At 42.9% G+C, this 20,434-nt stretch overlaps 1 protein-coding gene across 9 annotated transcripts in view; it reads right to left on the reverse strand.

Moving 5' to 3' along the window:
- Window positions 1-20,434, reverse strand: part of ADAM12 (ADAM metallopeptidase domain 12) — a 686,181-nt gene that overhangs the window by 102,802 nt on the left and 562,945 nt on the right. For all 9 annotated transcript variants that reach the window (XM_056532977.1, XM_056532982.1, XM_056532978.1 and 6 more), the window contains one exon: window positions 9,852-10,047. In XM_056532977.1, the coding sequence (XP_056388952.1) occupies window positions 9,852-10,047 (196 nt within the window). The remainder of the gene's footprint in view (window positions 1-9,851; window positions 10,048-20,434) is intronic.

The following is a 20,434-nucleotide window of genomic DNA, read 5'->3' on the forward strand; positions in this document are numbered from 1 at the left end:
TGACCTTACTTTGTGGGGGTATGTAGTCATGGAAGCTCAGTTTACATTATTCTTCTAATATAGTGAGCTGCGAGCAGTGTTGTCTGCACGAAGGGAAGAATGGTGACCTGTGAATGTTAGAATGTTGTCTGAGATGAGCAAGAATGTCTCATTGTACGAGGTTTGGCAAGCATAACCTGCTGCCTAAAGCAACTCAGAGAAAACCTTCTGCTTAGTCCATGACTTTATGGAGTCTGAAAGGAACGTGATGAGACCATAAGCGGTCAGCAGACTGAGCTGTAGATCTAATTCGGGCAATAACAAAGTGGATCATGGTTCCTCAGTGAAACTAAAATTTGAAAAAATTGGATGTGGACCCCAAAAAATAGTCACCTCTACATAAGTACAGAAAATGGAAGCTGTTATCCAAGACTGACTATGAAAGACGTTGGCCTGGTAACCTATTGGCCTGCATTGATGTCTCTATAGGTGTTGCACTCAACTATCTGCAGCTTTGGGGTACGTTCACACGCGCAGATTTACAGTGTATTTTACGCTGCAGATCTGCTGGTGAAGGCCCCGCTCTATGCTGGCTTTACATGTGCCTGCTGGTAGTGGCAATACGCCGCTACCAGCAGACACACTGCGATGTGCGATTCGCAGTATACTCGCACATCACGGGAGCTCTCTGCCTAGCTCAGAGCAGGGAGAGCGGCCACAATGTGCGAGTACGCCGTGCACATCGCTGCACTGTGTCTGCTTGTAGCGGCGTATTGATGCTACCAGCAGGCACATGTAAAGCCAGCATGGAGCGGGGCCTTCACCAGCGGATCCGCAGCTAAATACGCTACGAAAATCAGCTCGTGTGAACGTACCCTTATATACACTTGTGGGTACAAGGTCAATTATCGCTTGATCTTCACAGGCCTGTGTTATAGGGGTACTCCACTGGAAAACATTTTTTTTTTAAATGAACTGATGCCAGAAAGATAAACAGATTTGTAAACTAGTTCTATTTAAAAATCTTAATCCTTCCAGTACTTATCAGCTGCTGTATGCTCCAGAGTAAGTTCTTTTCTTTTTGAATTTCCTTTCTTTCTGACCACAGTGCTCTCTGCTGACACATCTGTCCATTTTAGGAACTGTCCGGAGCAGGAGCAAATCCTCATAGCAAACCTCTCCTGCTCTGGACAGTTCCTGACATGGACAGAGGTGTCAGCAGAGAGCACTGTGGTCACACAGAAAGGAGAAAAAAAAATTCCTGTGGAGCATACAGCAGCTGATAAATACTGGAAGGATTAAGATTTTTATATAGAAGTAATTTAAAAAAACTGTATAGAGACAAGAAAGGGGAGAGCACTCTAGGGGCATATATCACCTGGCTTAATGCGGCCAAACCCCGGGACCTGTCTTCGTGTCTCCTGCGGGGTGCACACATAAAAGCATGAAGTATCGGAAAGATTCAATAAAGAGAAACGTAGGTGCACTCACCGCTCAGCAGAGACCAGTAGATGTCGAGGTCCGGTTCACGGGAGGCTGGATCTCAGCATAGGCGCAGGAAGTGTCACTTCCTGCGCCTATGCTGAGATCCAGCTTCCCGTGAACCGGACCCCGACATCTGCCGGTCTCCGCTGAGCGGTGAGTGCACCTACGTTTCTCTTTATTGAATAATTTACAAATCTGTTTAACTTTCTGGAACCAATTGATTTAAACCCTTTAGACGCGGCGTTCAAAGTTGATCGCTGCATCTAAAGTGAAAGTAAACTAATGCCGGTTAGCTCAGGGGGCTGTTTGGGACCGCCACGGTGAAATCACGGTATTCCGAACAGCTGTAGGACACGAGGAGGGTCCCCTTACCTGCCTCCTGGTGTCCGATCGCCGAATGACAGCTCAGTGCCTGAGATCCAGGCATGAGCAGTCAAGCGGCAGAATCATTGATCAATGGTTTCCTATGAGAAACCATTGAACAATGTAAAAGATCAGTGTGTGCAGTGTTATAGCCCCCTATGGGAGCTATAACATTGCAAAAAAAAGTGGGAAAAAAAAGTTTAATTTAGCTCACTAATCTGCATTCCTCTCAAAGGGAGGGGACGTGGCCTCACTGTGCAAGTCTTCACCCCCTCCCTCAGTATGCTGTCTGCTCACATCTCCCCTAGCATTAGCAAAGCTGCAACTCCCAGCTTGTCCTCACTGACAATAGCCGGACACAAGCTGACAGTGGGAGGATTTTTCCTCCAGCTGTGAGCCCTGCGCTCACAGCTGTCAATCAAGGAAGTGTGTCCATGACACCTGGACACAGCAGGACTAATATGTGTCCAAGCAGGCAGGGGGGGAAGTTGTTTGACTGGCTTTTTCATTATGAAATACTGAAAATTTTCTAATGAAAGCAATTGCAAAACCTATTGGTTATACATGCTTTACAACATATCAAAAGTTTTTGTATCTGACAGTGCCCATTTAAGGCAGGGCCAGCTCTGGTTGTATGTTGGCCCACAGTGGCCAACCTATCTACCTTATCTTTGGTTTGACAAGTGTAGGGCATCACTATCCAAAGCGCAGTTGCCCCTTGGATTTTTTCAAGATTTCCTTCTCCAACATCTTACCTCACTTAAAGGGGTACTACGGTGTAAAAAAAAAAAAAAAAAAAAAACACATTTAAATCAACTGGTGCCAAAAAGATAAAAAGATTTGTATGTTACTAATATTTTAAAATATTAGTCCTTCAAGTACTTATCAGCTGCTGTATGCTGTATGCTCCAGAGGAAGTTGTGTAGTTCTTTTCTGTCTGACCACAGTGCTCTCTGCTGACACCTCTGTCCGTGTCAGGAACTGTCCAGAGTAGGAGCAAATCCCTATAGCAAACCTCTCCTGCTCTGGGCAGTTCCTGACACGGACAGAGGTGTCAGCAGAGAGCACTGTGGACAAGACAAAAAAGAACTACACAATTTCCTCAGTAGTACAAATCTGTTTAACTTTCTGGCACCAATTGATTAGAAACATGTTGTTTTCCATTGAAGTACCCCTGTAAACTATCTAAACATATATGTCACCCCAATGTCTGATTGGTTGAATTCTGGCCCATGGGACTCCCACAATGACTAGAATAAGGGTGAATAAGGGCACTATTTCAGAAAAAAATCCAACGAAGCCATATTGAGTTATCTTTGTCTAGGGAGTAGGAACTTCACCAAATCAGTAATTCATGAAGTATATGGAGTAATTGCCTAGGTAACAAATTCAGTACTAAGAATATTTTTTATTAATGATTTACGTTATTTTTCTTTGCCAAAATTGTTTCCGTCAGGGACTCTTCCCCCTTCCTAATCAAAGGCAATTGCACCCCAATGAGCTATTATGGGTGCAAAGCTAGCTGTTTTACCTGGTTTCGGGCACCTAAGGGGACCAAAAGGCCCCATATCTTATGGAGGACAATGGTAAGTAAGGGCCCTGTTACAAATTTTGCCCTGGGGCCCAAGGATGCATGTTATGCCACAGGCTCCGATCGTCACTTAATATTTTTCCATGTATGAGGCTACATGAACATACCGTATATACTCGAGTATAAGCAATTCTGAATATAAGCCGAGGCCCCTAATTTCACCCCAAAAACCTAGGAAAAGTTATTGACTCGACTATAAGCCTATCATCCCCCCTGTCATCATCCAGACCCCCATCATCAACACCCCCGTCATTATCACCCCCGTCATTATCACCCTCGTCATCATCCCCCCCTTCATCATCACCGCCTGTCAATCCCTTCTCAGTGGTCTTCAACCTGCGGACCTCCAAATGTTTCAAAACTACAACTTCCGGCATGCTGGGAGTTGTAGTTTTGAAACATCTGGAGGTCTGCAGGTTGAAGACCACTGCGGCCTTCGTCATCATCCAGACCCCCCTTTTGTTTTCTACTCACCTCCCCAGTTGGGAAAGAAGGGTGAGCTAGTCCAGGCCATCCATCTTCCGCCATCTATGCTGCAGGGACCGTCCGGTGGGGAGGGTTAGTCGTTCCGGGCTGTCCATCTTCACCGGGAGGCTCTCTTCTCCGGGCCGGCCCCGAACTAGTGACGCTGCATTGACGCCACCACGCAGGGACGTTCATGCGCAGGGACATCATGGACATCTGCTGTGTATGGGCATCCCTGCGTGGCCGGCCCGCAGCAGAGAAGAGAGCCTCCCGGTGAAGATGGACAGCCCGGAATGACTAACCCTCCCCACCAGCTCACCCTTCTTTCCCAACTGGGTGAGTAGAAAACAAAAGGGGGGGTCTGGATGATGACGAAGGCCACAGTGGTCTTCAACCTGCGAACCTCCAGATGTTCATTTTGCGGACCTCCAGATGAATGTTTTTTGTTCACTTGAGTATAAGCTGGGGGGGGGGGGGGGCCTTTTCAGCACGAAAAATCATGCTGAAAAACTCGGCTTATACTCGAGTATATACGGTAATAGTTTTGGAACACATTTCCTATTGATCCTATTTATACCATAATGTGAGGGAATCAAGCTCAGGGGTCACAGGAAACAGCTATCAGGCCATTATGTCACTGCAGGAAGCCATCGCTGGTTACATCATCACTTGTAAACCAGAACATGTTTATCGGTGGCTGTATATGAGCGGAGGAGAAGCCACTGATAAAACATTCATTCAGCAGCATTTCCTGAGGAAGTTTTCCCACTCCGGAAGCCCCGAGTTAAACATGTTCTCCAGCATCTACAATCCTGACCTGACACTGCAGTGTGTCGGCCCCACTGGGATAATTGATGGGAAGAGTCCTCACTACATGTCTTCTTCCCCAGTCCTCCGGTTGTGTCTCTTCTATAAATCTGGATGGTGCTGGGCACTTGCTATGTCTGCGGAGCTCCACCAATACAATACCAAAGAATTGTTAACCTCTTTTTGTGACACTAAGTCAAATCTTTGCAGACAAGAGTTAACAGATTTTTTTTTACTATGTTCTTTGTTTTGGGTTTTAATAAACAGTACAAAACAAGGGTTAGTATAAATGAAAAAAAAAAAAAAAGGAATGTGGAAAAATTTAACAAAATGGAGGAAGGGAGAGGGGAAACTACAATAATAGGGAAGATTATACCTCTTATTTACATCATTTTTTTTTATCCAATATTTATAATATTTGGTAAATAAGGTTAAAACCTATGAATAATTGAGAGCACAAAATTATCTTATTTACATCATTAGCAAACATCCTATTAATCTGGAGTACAAATACATTTGCCTAGGAAAAAACATATTCTTATGATCACAAGAGAAAAGTCGTAGTTTAAATTTCTGTTCTAATAATAAGTATCTATATGACATCATCAGAACATTTAAAGGGGTACTCTGCTGCTAGACATCTTATCCCCTATCGTAAGGATAGGGAATAAGATGTCTGAACGTGGGGGTCCCACTGCTGCCCCCCCCCGCAAACTCCTGCAGCACCCGGTGTTCTAAACTGCGGTAGACACGCCTCCTCCCATAGACATGAATAGAGGGGGCGTGGCGTGATGTCATGAGGGGTGTGACCGTAATGTCATGGCCTCCGGCTCCGAGCGTTCTGAACAAAATGTTCAGAACACTGGAGCACAGGAGTACCCCTTTAAAGAAGTCTATCTACAATTTACATTCCGAAACATATTTAAGAAAATTCCTTCTTATTCTATGCAGTCCTTTAAGATCGTACGTAGCCAAAACTTTATCTAATCACTCTTCATCAAACTCCATGTTGTGTGGACTATTTTAAAGACGATAAAGGGGTATTCCAGGCTAAAACTTTTTTTTATATATCAACTGGCTCCGGAAAGTTAAACAGATTTGTAAATTACTTCTATTAAAAAATCTTAATCCTTCCAATAGTTATTAGCTTCTGAAGTTGAGTTGTTGTTTTCTGTCTAACTGCTCAATGATGATGTCACGTCCCGGGAGCTGTGCAGTTCCTATGGGGATATTCTCCCATCATGCACAGCTCCCGGGACATGACATCATCATTGAGCAGTTAGACAGAAAACTTCAGAAGCTAATAACTATTGGAAGGATTAAGATTTTTTTAATAGACGTAATTTACAAATCTGTTTAACTTTCCGGAGCCAGTTGATATATATAAAAAAGTTTTTGCCTGGAATACCCCTTTAAATAAAGGAGATGGTTTTATCTGGATCCGTGCAGCTGAATTCCCTATTGTTGTTATTTTCATTATGTTATAATAGTTTGGAAATTTCCACATAAAGCGATACCAAATATGCATTTTTTAATAAAATTTGATATAAGGGGATGGGGCTTTTTTATATTAAAAAACCTCTATTATTTCATTTACATTTTTTAAATCCCCATAGGGAACTTTTATATGCAATCATTGCTTATAGAGATGAGCGAATTTTTCAAAAATTTGATTCGGCCGATTCGCCAAATTCGATCCGAATATTTTCGCGGTGAATCGTTATTAAAACGGCTATTTATGGGCTACAGAGAGCCTCAATAGGGGTGTAGAACACTTTGCCTTGCCGTAACACGAATAGGGAGTGTGCTGGGGTAGTGAAATAATACTGTTATTCAGTAGGACATATAGATTACAGGCATCGATATTAGAATCACTGCCGCAAAGCATGCACAATGACAGAGCCTGGATGGGGCGTCACAATGGTTGCTTGCAGTCTTTGAATGGGGAGTGCTTCCTGTGATGATCTAATTTGGCAGACTATGAAACGCCTTCTAAACTCTCCCCGCCTGCCTGCCTGCAGTGATGCGGACAAGAGGTCAATGGATTTCCCCTGTGCTGATTAGTGGGCCACAGTGGCAGCTCTCTCTCTCTAGCCAGAACGAATGCGGGCTGGAGGTGAATGGATTCACCGCTGTAAAGATCTGTATTGTCAGTAACGGTGATTAGTGCGCACACAGTCTCTGCTCTCTCAGCAAAACGGGAAATGCTTGTCTTCAGCAATGGCTGCCAAATATATAGGGCTGTGACATCACCAGGCTGGCTGGCTGCTGATAGACTGCACGCCGCCATGTGATCCCGCCTACCCGCCTTCCCAGACTTCCTTGCCCCATGTCCTCATACCCGTTGCTGCCCTTTTAGCCCCCTGGCTCGAACAAAATGTAGTGAATGAAGCGATTCGTTACCACGAAGCGTGAGGAAATTCGGATTCATTCTGAATCAAATTTTTCATGAAATTTATGACAAATTTGACTTCGTCAGCTTCGATTTGCCCATCTCTAATTGCTAACAATGCTAACATTGAATAATGCTATGCTTTCTGCAATCTACTGATCTCCACACATATAGTGCGGGGCTGCCAATCGGGCAGGGGGACAGTTATTGTTGCTCTTAAAGAGTACCTGTCACCAAATAAAACTTTTAATATAGTGTTCCTTGTGTAATTAGCAGACACTTTCCCTTTCACTTGCTTTTAAAATTATCAACATAAATATGTCTAAAATGTGATATAAAAAAACAGCAACTAGGTGGCTCTGTTCTGTTCCCTGGCACAATTAATACAGTGAGTTCTGTCTCCTACCGGCCTGGCAGGAGACCAAACTCAGGAAATGTTTCTCTGCACTTAGCTTGATTGACAGCTGCACAGAAAGTGAAAGCTCCACAGATTCTCACAGAAAGCCACACAGACTAAAAGCTGCAGGAGAGCCTCACTGATAGCAACACAGACACAGAGCCTGAGGTCTTCTATTCATCACAGCACTGCAACCATGTGAGGGCGGAAGTTGCCCCCAGCAGGCTTCAGTGATGTCAAGCTTGCTGGGAAACACCCACTTTCTCCTGGTGGGAAATTGCACTATGCGAGCAAGAAGAAAGGTATGGTACAGAGCTTTTTAAAGCTCTGAAATAGTTTTTAAAGGGGTACTCCGGTGGAAAAAATGTCTTTTAAATCAACTAGTGCCAGAAAGTTAAACAGATTTGTAAATTACTTCTATTTAAAAATCTTAATCCTTCCAGTACTCATGAGCTGCTGTATGCTCCACAGGAAGTTCTTTTCTTTTTGAATTAATTTCTGTCTGACCACAGTCCTCTCTGCTGACACCTCTGTCCATGTCAGGAACTGTCAAGAGCAGGATAGTTTTGCTATGGGGATTTGCTCCTACTCTGGACAGTTCCTGACATGGACAGAGGTGTCAGCAGAGAGCACTGTGATCAGACAGAAAGGAAATTCAAAAAGAAAATAACTTCCCGTGGAGCATACAGCAGCTGATAAGTACTTGAAGGATTAAGATTATGAAATAGAAGTAATTTACAAATCTGTATAACTTTCTGTCACCTTTAAGGGCAGGAGGGGTGTTAGGAGTAGTTAGGGAACATAGCCTGAGGTAGTTGAGAACAGTTTATTTGGTGACAGGTACTTTTTAAGTGCTGTGATCACTACTAATCATGGCACTAAAGGGGTTAATGACTGATATCAGTGGGAACACCATTGTCCGTCATTGAGTGTGAGTGCACAGATGTTGATAGCAGCCGTCACTTGCAGTCTATGAAGCGAGTGCAGCTCCTATGCACCAGGACCTACATTCACATCCATTGCCCTTATACAATACCAGCCCATATGGGAGGAGATTTTTATTTATTAGCCCATATTTGTATATACGCTAGTAAGCTTAAAGGGGTATTCCAGGCAAAAACTTTTTTTTATATATCAACTGGCTCCGGAAAGTTAAACAGATTTGTAAATTACTTCTATTAAAAAATCTTAATCTTTAGCTTCTGAAGTTTTCTGTCTAACTGCTCAATGATGATGTCACGTCCCGGGAGCTGTGCATGATGGGAGAATATCCCCCATAGGAACTGCACAGCTCCCGGGACGTGAGTCATCAGAAAGCAGTTAGACAGAAAAAAACAACTCTACTTCAGAAGCTAATAACTATTGCAAGGATTAAGAATTTTTAATCGAAGTAATTTACAAATCTGTTTAACTTTCCGGAGCCAGTTGATATATAAAAAAAAGTTTTGGCCTGGAATACCCCTTTAAGAAGAGCCCTCACTCCTCTTGTTTGAATAATCAATGTGTTTTATTGTAATGTCTAATTTTGTCCTTATTTATAAAGTGCTGTGTAATTTGTTGGTGATATATATATAGATTTATTAATATTATTATAGTTACTATTACTTAATTAATAATTAGTATAAGTACAACCATAATTTGTAGCATAGAGACACACCATCTTGAAGGCTAGAGGACAAGGAGAAAGGGCTGGATATTGGCCAGAGGACGATGGGGACAGCTTGAGACACTTCGGCCTATTAACAGCTGCATTCTTGACAATTGCGCTTATGACTATAAGACACCATTGTAATTTATGTATTCCTGAAATTTCCTCAAACTTTTTAAAAAATTAAATAAATCCATTCTATAAAGAAACTATTTTGAAGTGCTTTCACTGTGTTAAGCCTAAATAAAGTTTTTATTTTTATTTTTTATTTTTACACCAGTGTGGACAGTATGACACCATGCAGGGGGGAATACTTTTTTGACAGTAGTAACACAAAGTTTTCAACATATTCATTTAAGATAACTTGTAATAGAATCAGATCTTTCAGCATATTCTTTAGCATAGCCCATCTCCTTTCCCATGATATTGCCTTGTAAATCCCGCTCTTGCATCTTGGACAACTACCCAGGGCCCCCATCTTCTACCCCCCCCCCCCCCTCCTAGGATATAGAAGCTCCAGGGGGGGTGGCATATCTGGATGAATATGGAGTCTGACTTTAGAGAGAAGAGCTGGACCAAGTCTATAGCGATTATACAGTTAATAGAAAAGATTATGAAGTGCATACTGTAGGCAATGCTATCATTGCCTCTTATAGCAGTAGAGCATTTTAGAACATGTATAGATGGTAGGTTTAAAAGTAGTTTTAGTTATAGGTGCACCTACCTGGACCCCACAGTGTGATACATTGCTGCTCATGGGTTTGGCACATGCCGCTATAGCAGTAGCCGTCTAGCGTGTAACAAGGGTGGCCATCATGTAGATAGACATTAGCGGGGCAGTGTGCACTGGTTCCTGTGCAGAACTCTGGTAGATCGCAGAAGTTACTGGCGTCTCGGCATGGAGTTCCACCTGGTTTAAGCTGAGAAATGAGAAAGCAAATGTTAATGTAATGTCTGCATTTTGCTAGGTTTCCACTTGGTTTTTTTTCTGGCAGTTTTTGGAAAACTGCCACTGCAGTTTTTGAGCCAAAGCCAGAAATGTATTCAAAAGGAATGGGAAATATAAAGGAAGGACTTACACTTCTCCTCCCTTATGGATCCACTTCTGACTTTGGCTCAAAAACTGCAGTGGCAGAAATCCAAAAACTGCCAGAAAAAAAACTAAGTGGAAACCTGGCCTTTCTGTGCCAAATGGTTTAGATTGTTGTTGTATCCAATATTAACATATTAATGGGAATCTGTTTCATGCTCAGAGCTTATGTGTCACGGAGGCAGTGTCAAGAAGCAGCAGGCACGTCTCCTCCCTCCCCCACCCTTCCCAGCCATGACTGTTTGATGTACAGGACTCAACTTTCAGCACCAAGCCCATTACATCAATAATGCATGATGTGTATAATGGACACTCCTGGTGAAGCTGTCACAGTAGACCCATTAGTGCCCTTCCCCCCTTTCACCCTGTGTTCTTCAGTTTGTGGGCTGTTTAGCACCTAGGGATTTTCTGGCCATATCTTCTCATTGACATTATAATTGGATGTGTCATTGCTTTGTATAGTTGCCATCTTTTCTGTGGTTTGTCACGTTTCTGGTGTCAACTGAAGGCAATTGTCTATGCTGTGAAGATACGAGATGTGCAGCACCTGAAACTACGGATACTGGAAGCCTGTGCTAGCATTTCTCCTGCGGTGTATATAGTAGTATATAGCAGTGTATATGGATACTGGAAGCCTGTGCTAGCATTTCTCCTGCGGTGTTGCTATCAGTGTGTGAAGAGTGGGAGAAGAGAGTTGCATTGACAATCCAACACAATGGGCAGCACATTGAACACATTTTACAACTGGTCAGAAACTTGTAAATAACTCATGAAAGAATAAAGTTACGTTAAAATCAAGCACATCATTATTTTTCTTGTGACATTCCCAATACGTTTGATGTGTCACATGACCCTCTTCCTATTGAAAAAACAAAAGTTGGATTCAAAATGGCCGACTTCAAAATGGCCGCCATGGTCACCACCCATCTTGAAAAGTTTCCCCCCTCACATATACTAATGTGCCACAAACAGGAAGTTAATATCACCAACCATTCCCATTTTATCAAGGTGTATCCATGTAAATGGCCCACCCTGTATATATATATATGTACACACACACACACATATATATATATATATATATATATATATATATATATATATCGTAAATGTTGGCCCACCTGAAATTTTTCAAGAAGTATTTCCCAAAGAAAAGGATTGCAGTAACACGTTTATTCCCTTTGTGTGTATTGTAACTAAACCAAAAAAAGGAGGAAAAAAAGCAAATTGTACATAATTATTGTCACCCTTTAAAAATTGTGGAAAAATAAGATTGTTTCAAGCATCTGATACTCCTTTAAACTCACGCGGGACTAGTAACAGGTGTGGGCAATATAAAAATCACACCTGAAAGCAGATAAAAAGGTGAGAAGTTCACTTAGTCTTTGCATTGTGTGTCTGTGTGTGCCACACTAAGCATGGACAACAGAAAGAGGAGAAGAGAACTGTCTGAGGACTTGAGAACCAAAATTGTGGAAAAATATCAACAATCTCAAGGTTACAAGTCCATCTCCAGAGATCTAGATTTGCCTTTGTCCACAGTGCGCAACATTATCAAGAAGTTTGCAACCCATGGCACTGTAGCTAATCTCCCTGGACGTGGACAGGAGAGAAAAATTTATGAAAGGTGTCAACACAGGATAGTCCGGATGGTGGATAAGCATCCCCAAACAAGTTCCAAAGATATTCAAGCAGTCCTGTAGGCTCAGGGAGCATCAGTGGCAGCGTGAACTATCCGTCAACATTTAAATGAAATGCTATGGCAGGAGACCCAGGAGGACCCCACTGCTGACACAGAGACATAAAAAAAGCAAGACTACATTTTGCCAAAATGAACTTGAATAAGCCAAAATCCTTCTGGGAAAACATCTTGTGGACAGATGAGACCAAGATAGAGCTCATTCTACTGTTTACCGAAAACTGAATGAGGCCTACAAAGAAAAGAACACAGTACCTACAGTGAAATATGGTGGAGGTTCAATGATATTTTAGGGTTGTTTTGCTGCCGCTGGCACTGGGTGCCTTGAATGTGTACAAGGCGTCATGAACTGTGAGGATTACCAACTGATTTTGGGTCGCACTGTACAGCCCAGTGTCAGAAAGCTGGGTTTGCGTCCGAGATCTTGGGTCTTCCAGCAGGACAATGACCCCAAAAATACATTAAAAAGCACACAGAAATGGATGGCAACAAAGCGCTGGAGAGTTCTGAAGTGGCAGCAATGAGTCCAGATCTAAATCCCATTGAACACCTGCAGAGAGATCTTAAAATTGCTGTTGGGAAAAGTCGCCTTCCAATAAGAGAGACCTGGAGCAGTTTGCAAAGGAAGAGTGGTCCAACATTCCAGCTGAGAGGTTTAAGAAGCTTATTGATGGTTATAGGAATGGTTTCAGTTATTTTTTCCAAAGGGTGTGCAACCAAATATTAAGTTAAGGGTGCCATTAATGTTGTCCAGCCCATGTTAGGAGTTTGGTGTGACATTATGTCCAATTTTCTTTTTTTCCTCCCTTTTTGGTTTAGTTCCAAGACACACAAAGGGAATAAACATGTGTATAGCAAAACATGTTACTGCAATCCTTTTCTGTGAGAAATACTTCATTTTCTATAAAAATTTCAGGGGTGCCAACATTTATGGCCATGACTGTATGTACCCTTGGGCTGCCCCGGAAACCAGGACTACCTATCAGACTGAAACCTGTGCACCTCTGAGAGTTCCACCCCTTGTCATATTCACATGTGGCAGATAAGTTGTATAAATCTGAAATTCTGAAATTCAGTTCCATTCAGATATTTTTTGCAACAGGTTTCTAGGGGAAAAAAGCATTCTGATAAGTGAGTCTCAGGGTACAGCCCAAAGCTTATATGACTTGATAATGTCCGCTCTATTTGTATAAACTGTCTATAAATTCACCACACGTCTGTCACATGTGCCCTGTGTGAACTTGCTTTCATCTGTGAAGAGAACAGGACGTTCTCTGACAAATGCCAAACTTCCTGCACGGTGTTGGGCTGAAAGTACAACCCCCCCCTGTGGACGTCGGACCCTCATACCACCCTCATGGAGTCTGTTTCTGACCGTTTGAGTGGACACATGCACATTTGTGGCCTGCTGGAGGTCATTTTGCAGGGCTCTGGCAGTGCTCCTCCTGCTCCTCCTCACAAAGGCGGAGGTAGCGGTCCTGCGGCTGGGTTGTTGCCTTCCTACGGCCTCCTCCACGTCTCCTGATGTACTGGCTTGTCTCCTGGTAGTGCCTCCATGTTCTAGACACTACTCTGACAGACACAGCGAACCTTCTTGCCACAGCTCGCATTGATGTGCCATCCTGAATGAGCTGCACTACCTGAGCCACTTGTGTGGGTTATAGACTCCGTCTCATGCTACCACTAGAGTGAAAGCATCGCCAGCATTCAAAAGTGACCAAAACATCAGCCAGGAAGCATAGAAACTGGCAAGTAGTCAGTGATCACCACCTGCAGAAAAACTCCTTTATTGGGGTGTCTTGCTAATTGCCTATAATTTCCATCTGTTGTCTGTTCCATTTGCACAACAGCATGTGAAATTGATTGTCAATCAGTGTTGCTTCCTGAGTGGACAGTGTGATTTCACAGAAGTGTCATTGACTTGGAGTTACATTGTGTTGTTTAAAGGGGTATTCCAGGATTTTTTTTTATTTGACTATGCTACAGGGGCTGTAAAGTTAGTGTTGTTCATAATATAGTGTCTGTACCTGTGTGTGACGGTTTTCTCACAATTCTTCTGTGATTTTCACCCCAATATTTATCTTTAGCAGCATACAAAATGACTGCTGTCTCAGATTTTTCCTAGGTTGCAATGCGGCCGAGACCTGACTACCTAGTCAGCTGATGACAGGGAGCCTGTCTGCTTCAATGGGTGGAGTGATCGCTTGGTGGGAGAGATCAATCTGCAACTAATGCAAGAGCTGTAGGCACCCTGATTGAAAACCACAGGTCTTTGAATGGATGCAGCTCATTTATGTTTCAATGGGTAGGGTGGCTAATGTGTGGGAGGGAGGAAAATGGAATTGTGGGATTTGTAGTAAAAAAAAAAAGAAAAGTCAAACAGCAAATACCAGTTCATAAAAAGCTAGCCACAGTGTTCTGGTAATCTCCCAACATAGCCATTTAGCCCCAAGACAAGCGCAGATCCTTCCTGTGCATGTCCATTACTGGCTGCCAGGTACGTACTAAAATCACCTTGTGGTGGATAACCCCTTTAAGTGTTCCCTTTATTTTTTTGAGCAGAGTATATATGTAGTAAGGAGTAGCCGTATTAGTCCAGTGATGCAAATGCAGAATCATAGGATGTTGCAGAATCTTGTAATACCTTTTTTATTGGACTAACAGTATTTTGTAGGGACAAGTTTTCAGGATTCCTCCCTTTATCATGTCAAAAGTATTTCTGAGCACCCAAGAAGAAAACACACAGGTTCCATCTCACAAAATATGCAGGGGTTAAAAAGGGTACCTTTCATCAAGAAAACTTTTGATATATTATAGATTAATGTATGCAGAATAACTTTCCAATAGCATGTTATTAAAAAATATGCTTCTTTCTATTACATTTTCCCCTCTGGAAAAAATGACCACTAGGGGTCTCCCTATCAGTCCAGGCAACAAGCCTTTTTTTTTTTTTTTTTTTTTTTTTTTACAGATTTCAGTCCTAAATCTCAGACTGCAGCTGGGACACAGACAAGCTCAGTCCTGCTCCCTGCCTGTGAATCATAGCACAGCAGGGCATACTCCTGATTCTGCCTTACTGCATGCCCTCATTCATTTTACTGTCTGAGTTCCGACCTCTCTTCTCTCTGCACATTCCATTGTAAACAGAGAGGAGAAGATTCAGAGCTGCCAGCTGCTGTGTTCACAGCCTCTATGCTGGGCCACGCCCCCTTCCTCTCTCACACTATGACGGCTGAATGAGCAGCCAAGAAGACAATAAATCATGTAGAAAGAGGGGGTTTTGAATGAAAAAAAAAATATATATATATATGTTTTGATGCCCATTTGCTTGCTTATATACAGTGAGGTAGCATGCACATCTCCTCCCTCCCCCACCCCTCCCAGCCTTAACTGACTGATGTACAGGGCTCCACTATCAGCACTAAGCCATTTACATCAATCATGCAGGGCAGGGAGTGGTGGGGGAGGGAGAAGGCATGCATGCTGAGGCTTGACCCTGCCTCCTTGACACCTGCAACCACAAATGATCCCCTAAGAGAGCCAAGGACCACTTAATTATCCAATATACCAAAACCCAGGGCACTAGGCCCGGGGCACAAGATCCCCTTAAATAAACTCCCCTAAAATTTTACTTTTATTAAAGGAGAGCTGTAGTACTCTGAACTTCATCCCCTATCCAAAGGATAGGGGATACGTTTTAGATCACGTGGGGTCCGAGTGCTGGGGCCCCCTGCGATCTCCTGTACTGGGCCGCGGCAATGTACAGGAAAGGGGGTGTTCCGTCCTTGCATGACGCGGAAGCCGGCACGCCCCTCCATGTATCTCTATAGGATTCATGGAGGGAGGTGCCGGCTGCCGCACCATGCGGGTATGGAACGCCGCCTTTCCTGTACATTGCCACGGCCCGTACAGGAGATCGCGGGGGGTGGCCAGACCTCGGACTCCCCCCTCCCGCGATCGAAAACTTATAAAGTTCAGAGCACTATTATGATAGGGGATAAAGTTCAGAGCACTACAGATGTCCTTTAAGTCTCCTGTGTTAAAATATTGTGTAGTGACATACAGGTTAAAGCCATTAGGTCACAGTACCAGACAAAATTGTCTATAGGGGATACCCCCACTTTTTGACAAGTATTGGGAACTGCAGTTTTCCCTTCTTTTGCAGGATTACTGTGACACAATTAAAAGCATGAAATTTGCCCCCCCCCCCCCCCCTCAACTAGTTTCGGTGAAACAGCACCGTCTTCAGGAGGACTGTAAGGCAAACAGGTGTTTGCCTTACAGGCTATATGGGGCCTAATACAAAAATTTGTGCCTTATTGATTTTTAGATGAACATTTTTAAAAGTGCCATCACTTGTCTAAAACACAACCAAGATTAACTACAACCAGCGAAAGAATGAGTATGTTCTGTAACATCTCGTCTTACTTGCCAGCAAATTGTAGAATTGTAGAACTTTCCCTAGTGTCCGGGTTATAAGATGCAAAAAATAAAAATTCAGAACAGGCATGTGTTTGGCTCTTGCAGGCCATAAAACGAAAACTTTTACGATTAATTCCCTTCCAAAACAAACATGTTATAACTGGATAAAAGTTTGGAGTGCCATCCGAACATCAGAGCGATTATTATATAATGGCTGTAGAGAGGGGAGAGCCTGTTTTCATTTAAGTCAGTTGTATCAATAAAGCAGAAGCCTACAGGAGAGCTGCCCCCACGGATAATAACAAGTCTCCAGCCATTATTCTTATCATTCACTTCAGACAGCTAATTCTGGCGATGCTTTACTTTTGGCAGATAAAAAGGTGTTTTGTAGTAATAGCCATAACAAAAAACTAATAATTCAAGTCATAAATCTCTAGTATGTAATGCTATAAATTCACAAAATTCATATTGAGTGAGTACAAAAATTACATACATAAGTGAGCACAGTAAAATTTTATTTTTGCATTTTCGTTTTTTTTTCTCCTCCCCTTTAAAGAAGTAGTACAGTGAAATATAACTTATCCCCTTTCCAAAAAATATGGGATAAGTTATGGATTGCGGAGGGTCTAACTGCTGGGACCCCCCAAGATCTCCAGAACGGGGCCCCAGCAGTCTGCCAGAAGCGGCCGTTCCGACCCCTGCAGGAAGCCGCGGCTGACACCCCCCCTCCATGTATATATGGGAAACATGGAAGGGCGTGTTGGCCGCCGCTCCGTGCGGGGGTCGGCACGCCCCCTTAAAGCACTCTGCCTCATTTAGGAGATCACAAAGGGTCCCAACGGTCGGTTGCTCCGCGGTCTATAACTCATCCCCCATCCTTTGGAAAGTGGATAAGTTGTATTCCACTATAGAACTCCTTTAAAGAGACATCACTCTTTTTTTTTTTTTTTTTTATCCACAGACCCATATGAAGGCTTGAATTTTTGTGTGACCAATTGTACTTTGTAATTTTGCCATAAAATGTACAGCACAACAAAAAAAAAATATTATTTGGGAAACTGAAAAGAAAATGCAATTTTGCAACTCGGGAGTTTTCGTTTTTACGCAGTGCACTTTACGGTAAAACTGACATGTTCTCTTTTTTTCTGTGGGTCGATACCATTCAAATGATACCAATGGTTACATGCTTTATATTATTGTACTGCTTTTCTTTATAACATTATAACAATGTTAAGCCCCTTTCACACTGACATTGTGCCCTGTCGGCAAACGTCGGGCAGGCACATTTTTTTTTTTGTGCTTTAACAGAGGTTTTTTTGATGTGGCCCAACGGGAAACAACGGGTCCCGACAGACCCCATTTACTATTTTAGTAGTGGGGGCAAAAAATGTTGCATGATGTATTTTTCCTCCTGCTCTTCTGCTGAATGAAGCCTTATAAAGTCAAACTATATACATTTTTTTAAATAAGTAATTGCCCTATTCTGACCCCTATAACTTTCTTATTTTTTCTTATATGCGGCTGTATGAGGGCTCTTTTTTTGTGCCATTATCTTTTGTTTTGATTGGTTCCCCTTTTACGTGTATGTGACAATTTGATGACTTTTTATTGCTTTTTTTTTCCTGGTATGTGATGTGACCACAGATCAGCAATTTTGGACTTGTTATTTTTTTTTACGTTTATGCTGTACACAGAATCAATAACATTATATTTCAATAGTTCAGACTTTTCCGCGCGCGGCAATATCAAATCTGTTTATTTTATTTTTATTTTTTTAATTTTCAAAATGGGAACAGTGGGTGATTGGGTGATTTATTTTTTAACTGGGGTAGGGGCTTTTACTATTACATTTATTACATTTTCCTTTTTTTATATATATATTTTTTTGTCTCCATAGGGGACTATTTATAGAAATCTATTAATTGGTATTACTATTCCGTGCTATGCATAGAAAGAAATGTTGGAGCATAATTTCTAAACAGAATTATGCTAGGGAATTCCTCAGTATGAACCATGCCAAAGGCTAGGTTCACACTATGGAATTTCTGACTGTAACTTCGCATAGGAATTTCGAGTCGGAAATTCCGGTGCAGCAGATTCCCATTGCTGGCACTGCACAAAGCACATTATGGATTTTCAGTTGGGGGGCGTTCTGCAGTTGAAATTCCACCCTTGTTTATTCTGTAGGTGGAATCCGCTAAGCAGACATTTTGCCATCTAGGGGGACAGCAATGTCCATGCGATCCTAGCCCAGACTGATTCAGTTTGCATTGCCCCCACTCGGAAGCTACAGATAGTGTGAACCTAGCCTTAGGAGGCAACCCATACATATAAAATCATAGGCTGATTTTGGCAAAATTGGCAGGTGTGGCTGAATTTTCTATATGAGTATCAATAGAAAGAGAAAAGCACAGTCAGCACTGCTACTCCCATAGGTAAATAGAATCCACCCTCAGTAATCCTCTCTGATAAAGTCCCGTGCTCACTCTGCGGTGGAGCTCTATCCTAAGAGTACCAGACGTGGATAGATATGCAGTAAAGAAATTATCCGATGGCACTCATCATATCAGCAAATCTGTACTTTTATTCGGACAAGCAGGTCACGGATACAGCAACTAGCCGAAAGGCCGTTTCACGCTATACACAGAGCTTAACTTTGACCGATAGGTCAAGATTAAAGGGGTACTCTGGTGGAAAACTTTTTTTTTTTTTTTAAATCAACTGGTGCCAGAAATCTCTTTAACTTTCTGGCACCAGTTGATTTAAAAAAAAAAAAAAAAAAGTTTTCCACCGAAGTACCCCTTTAAAGGGGTACTCGGCCCCTAGACATCTTATCCCCTATCCAAAGGATAGGGGATAAGATGTCAGATCGCCGGGGTCCCGCTGCTGGGGACCCCGGGGATCGCTGCTGCAGCACCTCGCTATCATTACTGCGCAGAGCGAGTTCGCTCTGCACGTAATGACGGGCAATACAGGGGCCGGAGCATCGCTACGTCATGGCTCTGCCCCTCGTGACGTCACGGCCCGCCCCCGTTAATACAAGTCTATGTAATACAAGAAGGGGGCGTGGCGGTCATCACACCCCCTGCCATAGACTTGCATTAAGGGGACGGGCCGTGATGTCATGAGGGGCGGAGCCATGATGTCACGCTGCTCCGGCCCCTGTATCGCCCGTCATTACGCACAGAGCAAACTCGCTCTGTGCAGTAATGATGGCGGGGTGCCGCAGCAGCGATCCCCGGGGTCCCCAGCAGCGGGACCGCGGCGATCTGACATCTTATCCCCTATCCTTTGGATAGGGGATAAGATGCCAGGGGCAGAGTACCCCTTTAAGCGTTGTGTATAGCGTGAAACGGACCGTCGGCCAGTTGCTGTATCCATGACCTGCTTGTCCAAATAAAAGTACCGATTTGCTGATATGGGGAGGGCCATCAGATAATTTCTTTACTGAATTGTTATGTATAAGTATGACCAGCTCTGGCTCTGTACTCATTTACATTTGCTGCTCTGTCAAGGGTATATTTGATAACAAGAAAACCACCATCACTTGGGCAATTGTTACTGTTAAACATATCAATACTCGGACAGACCTCATTTTAAGTCAGTCGGGCCCATTTCAAAATGGATTCATCAGTACTAAGAGTGCTGTGTTATAGAAGCCTAATGTGAAAAGAGCCTGGGACCTACGTATTTGGTAGCTATATAACGTTAAACATTGGACAGAAGAGACACTGGAATAATCATATACATTGGATGACTATTACCTAAGTGCAACTCTTGGTGGGGCTTTGCAAAACTTCAACTCCCAGCATGCCCGGACAGCCAACGGCTGTCCGGGCATGCTGGGAGTTGAAGTTTTGCAATATCTGAAGGGCCAAAGTTTGAGACCACTGATATACCACCTATTTTATCCAGCAGGTCCATAGTACTTAGGCTTTTATTTTGTGCTCAGTCTGTACCACAAGCAGCCACTGTCATGAATATAGAATTCTTGGTGTAAAATGTACATGTTTCATGTATCACTACGAAGTAACATAGGAAAAATATGTAAATCCATCACATGCTAGCAGGACAAAATGCGTATCGGAGCGGTGTG

Source organism: Hyla sarda, chromosome 7 (genome assembly GCF_029499605.1).
Source record: "Hyla sarda isolate aHylSar1 chromosome 7, aHylSar1.hap1, whole genome shotgun sequence".
NCBI classification, from domain to species: domain Eukaryota; kingdom Metazoa; phylum Chordata; class Amphibia; order Anura; family Hylidae; genus Hyla; species Hyla sarda.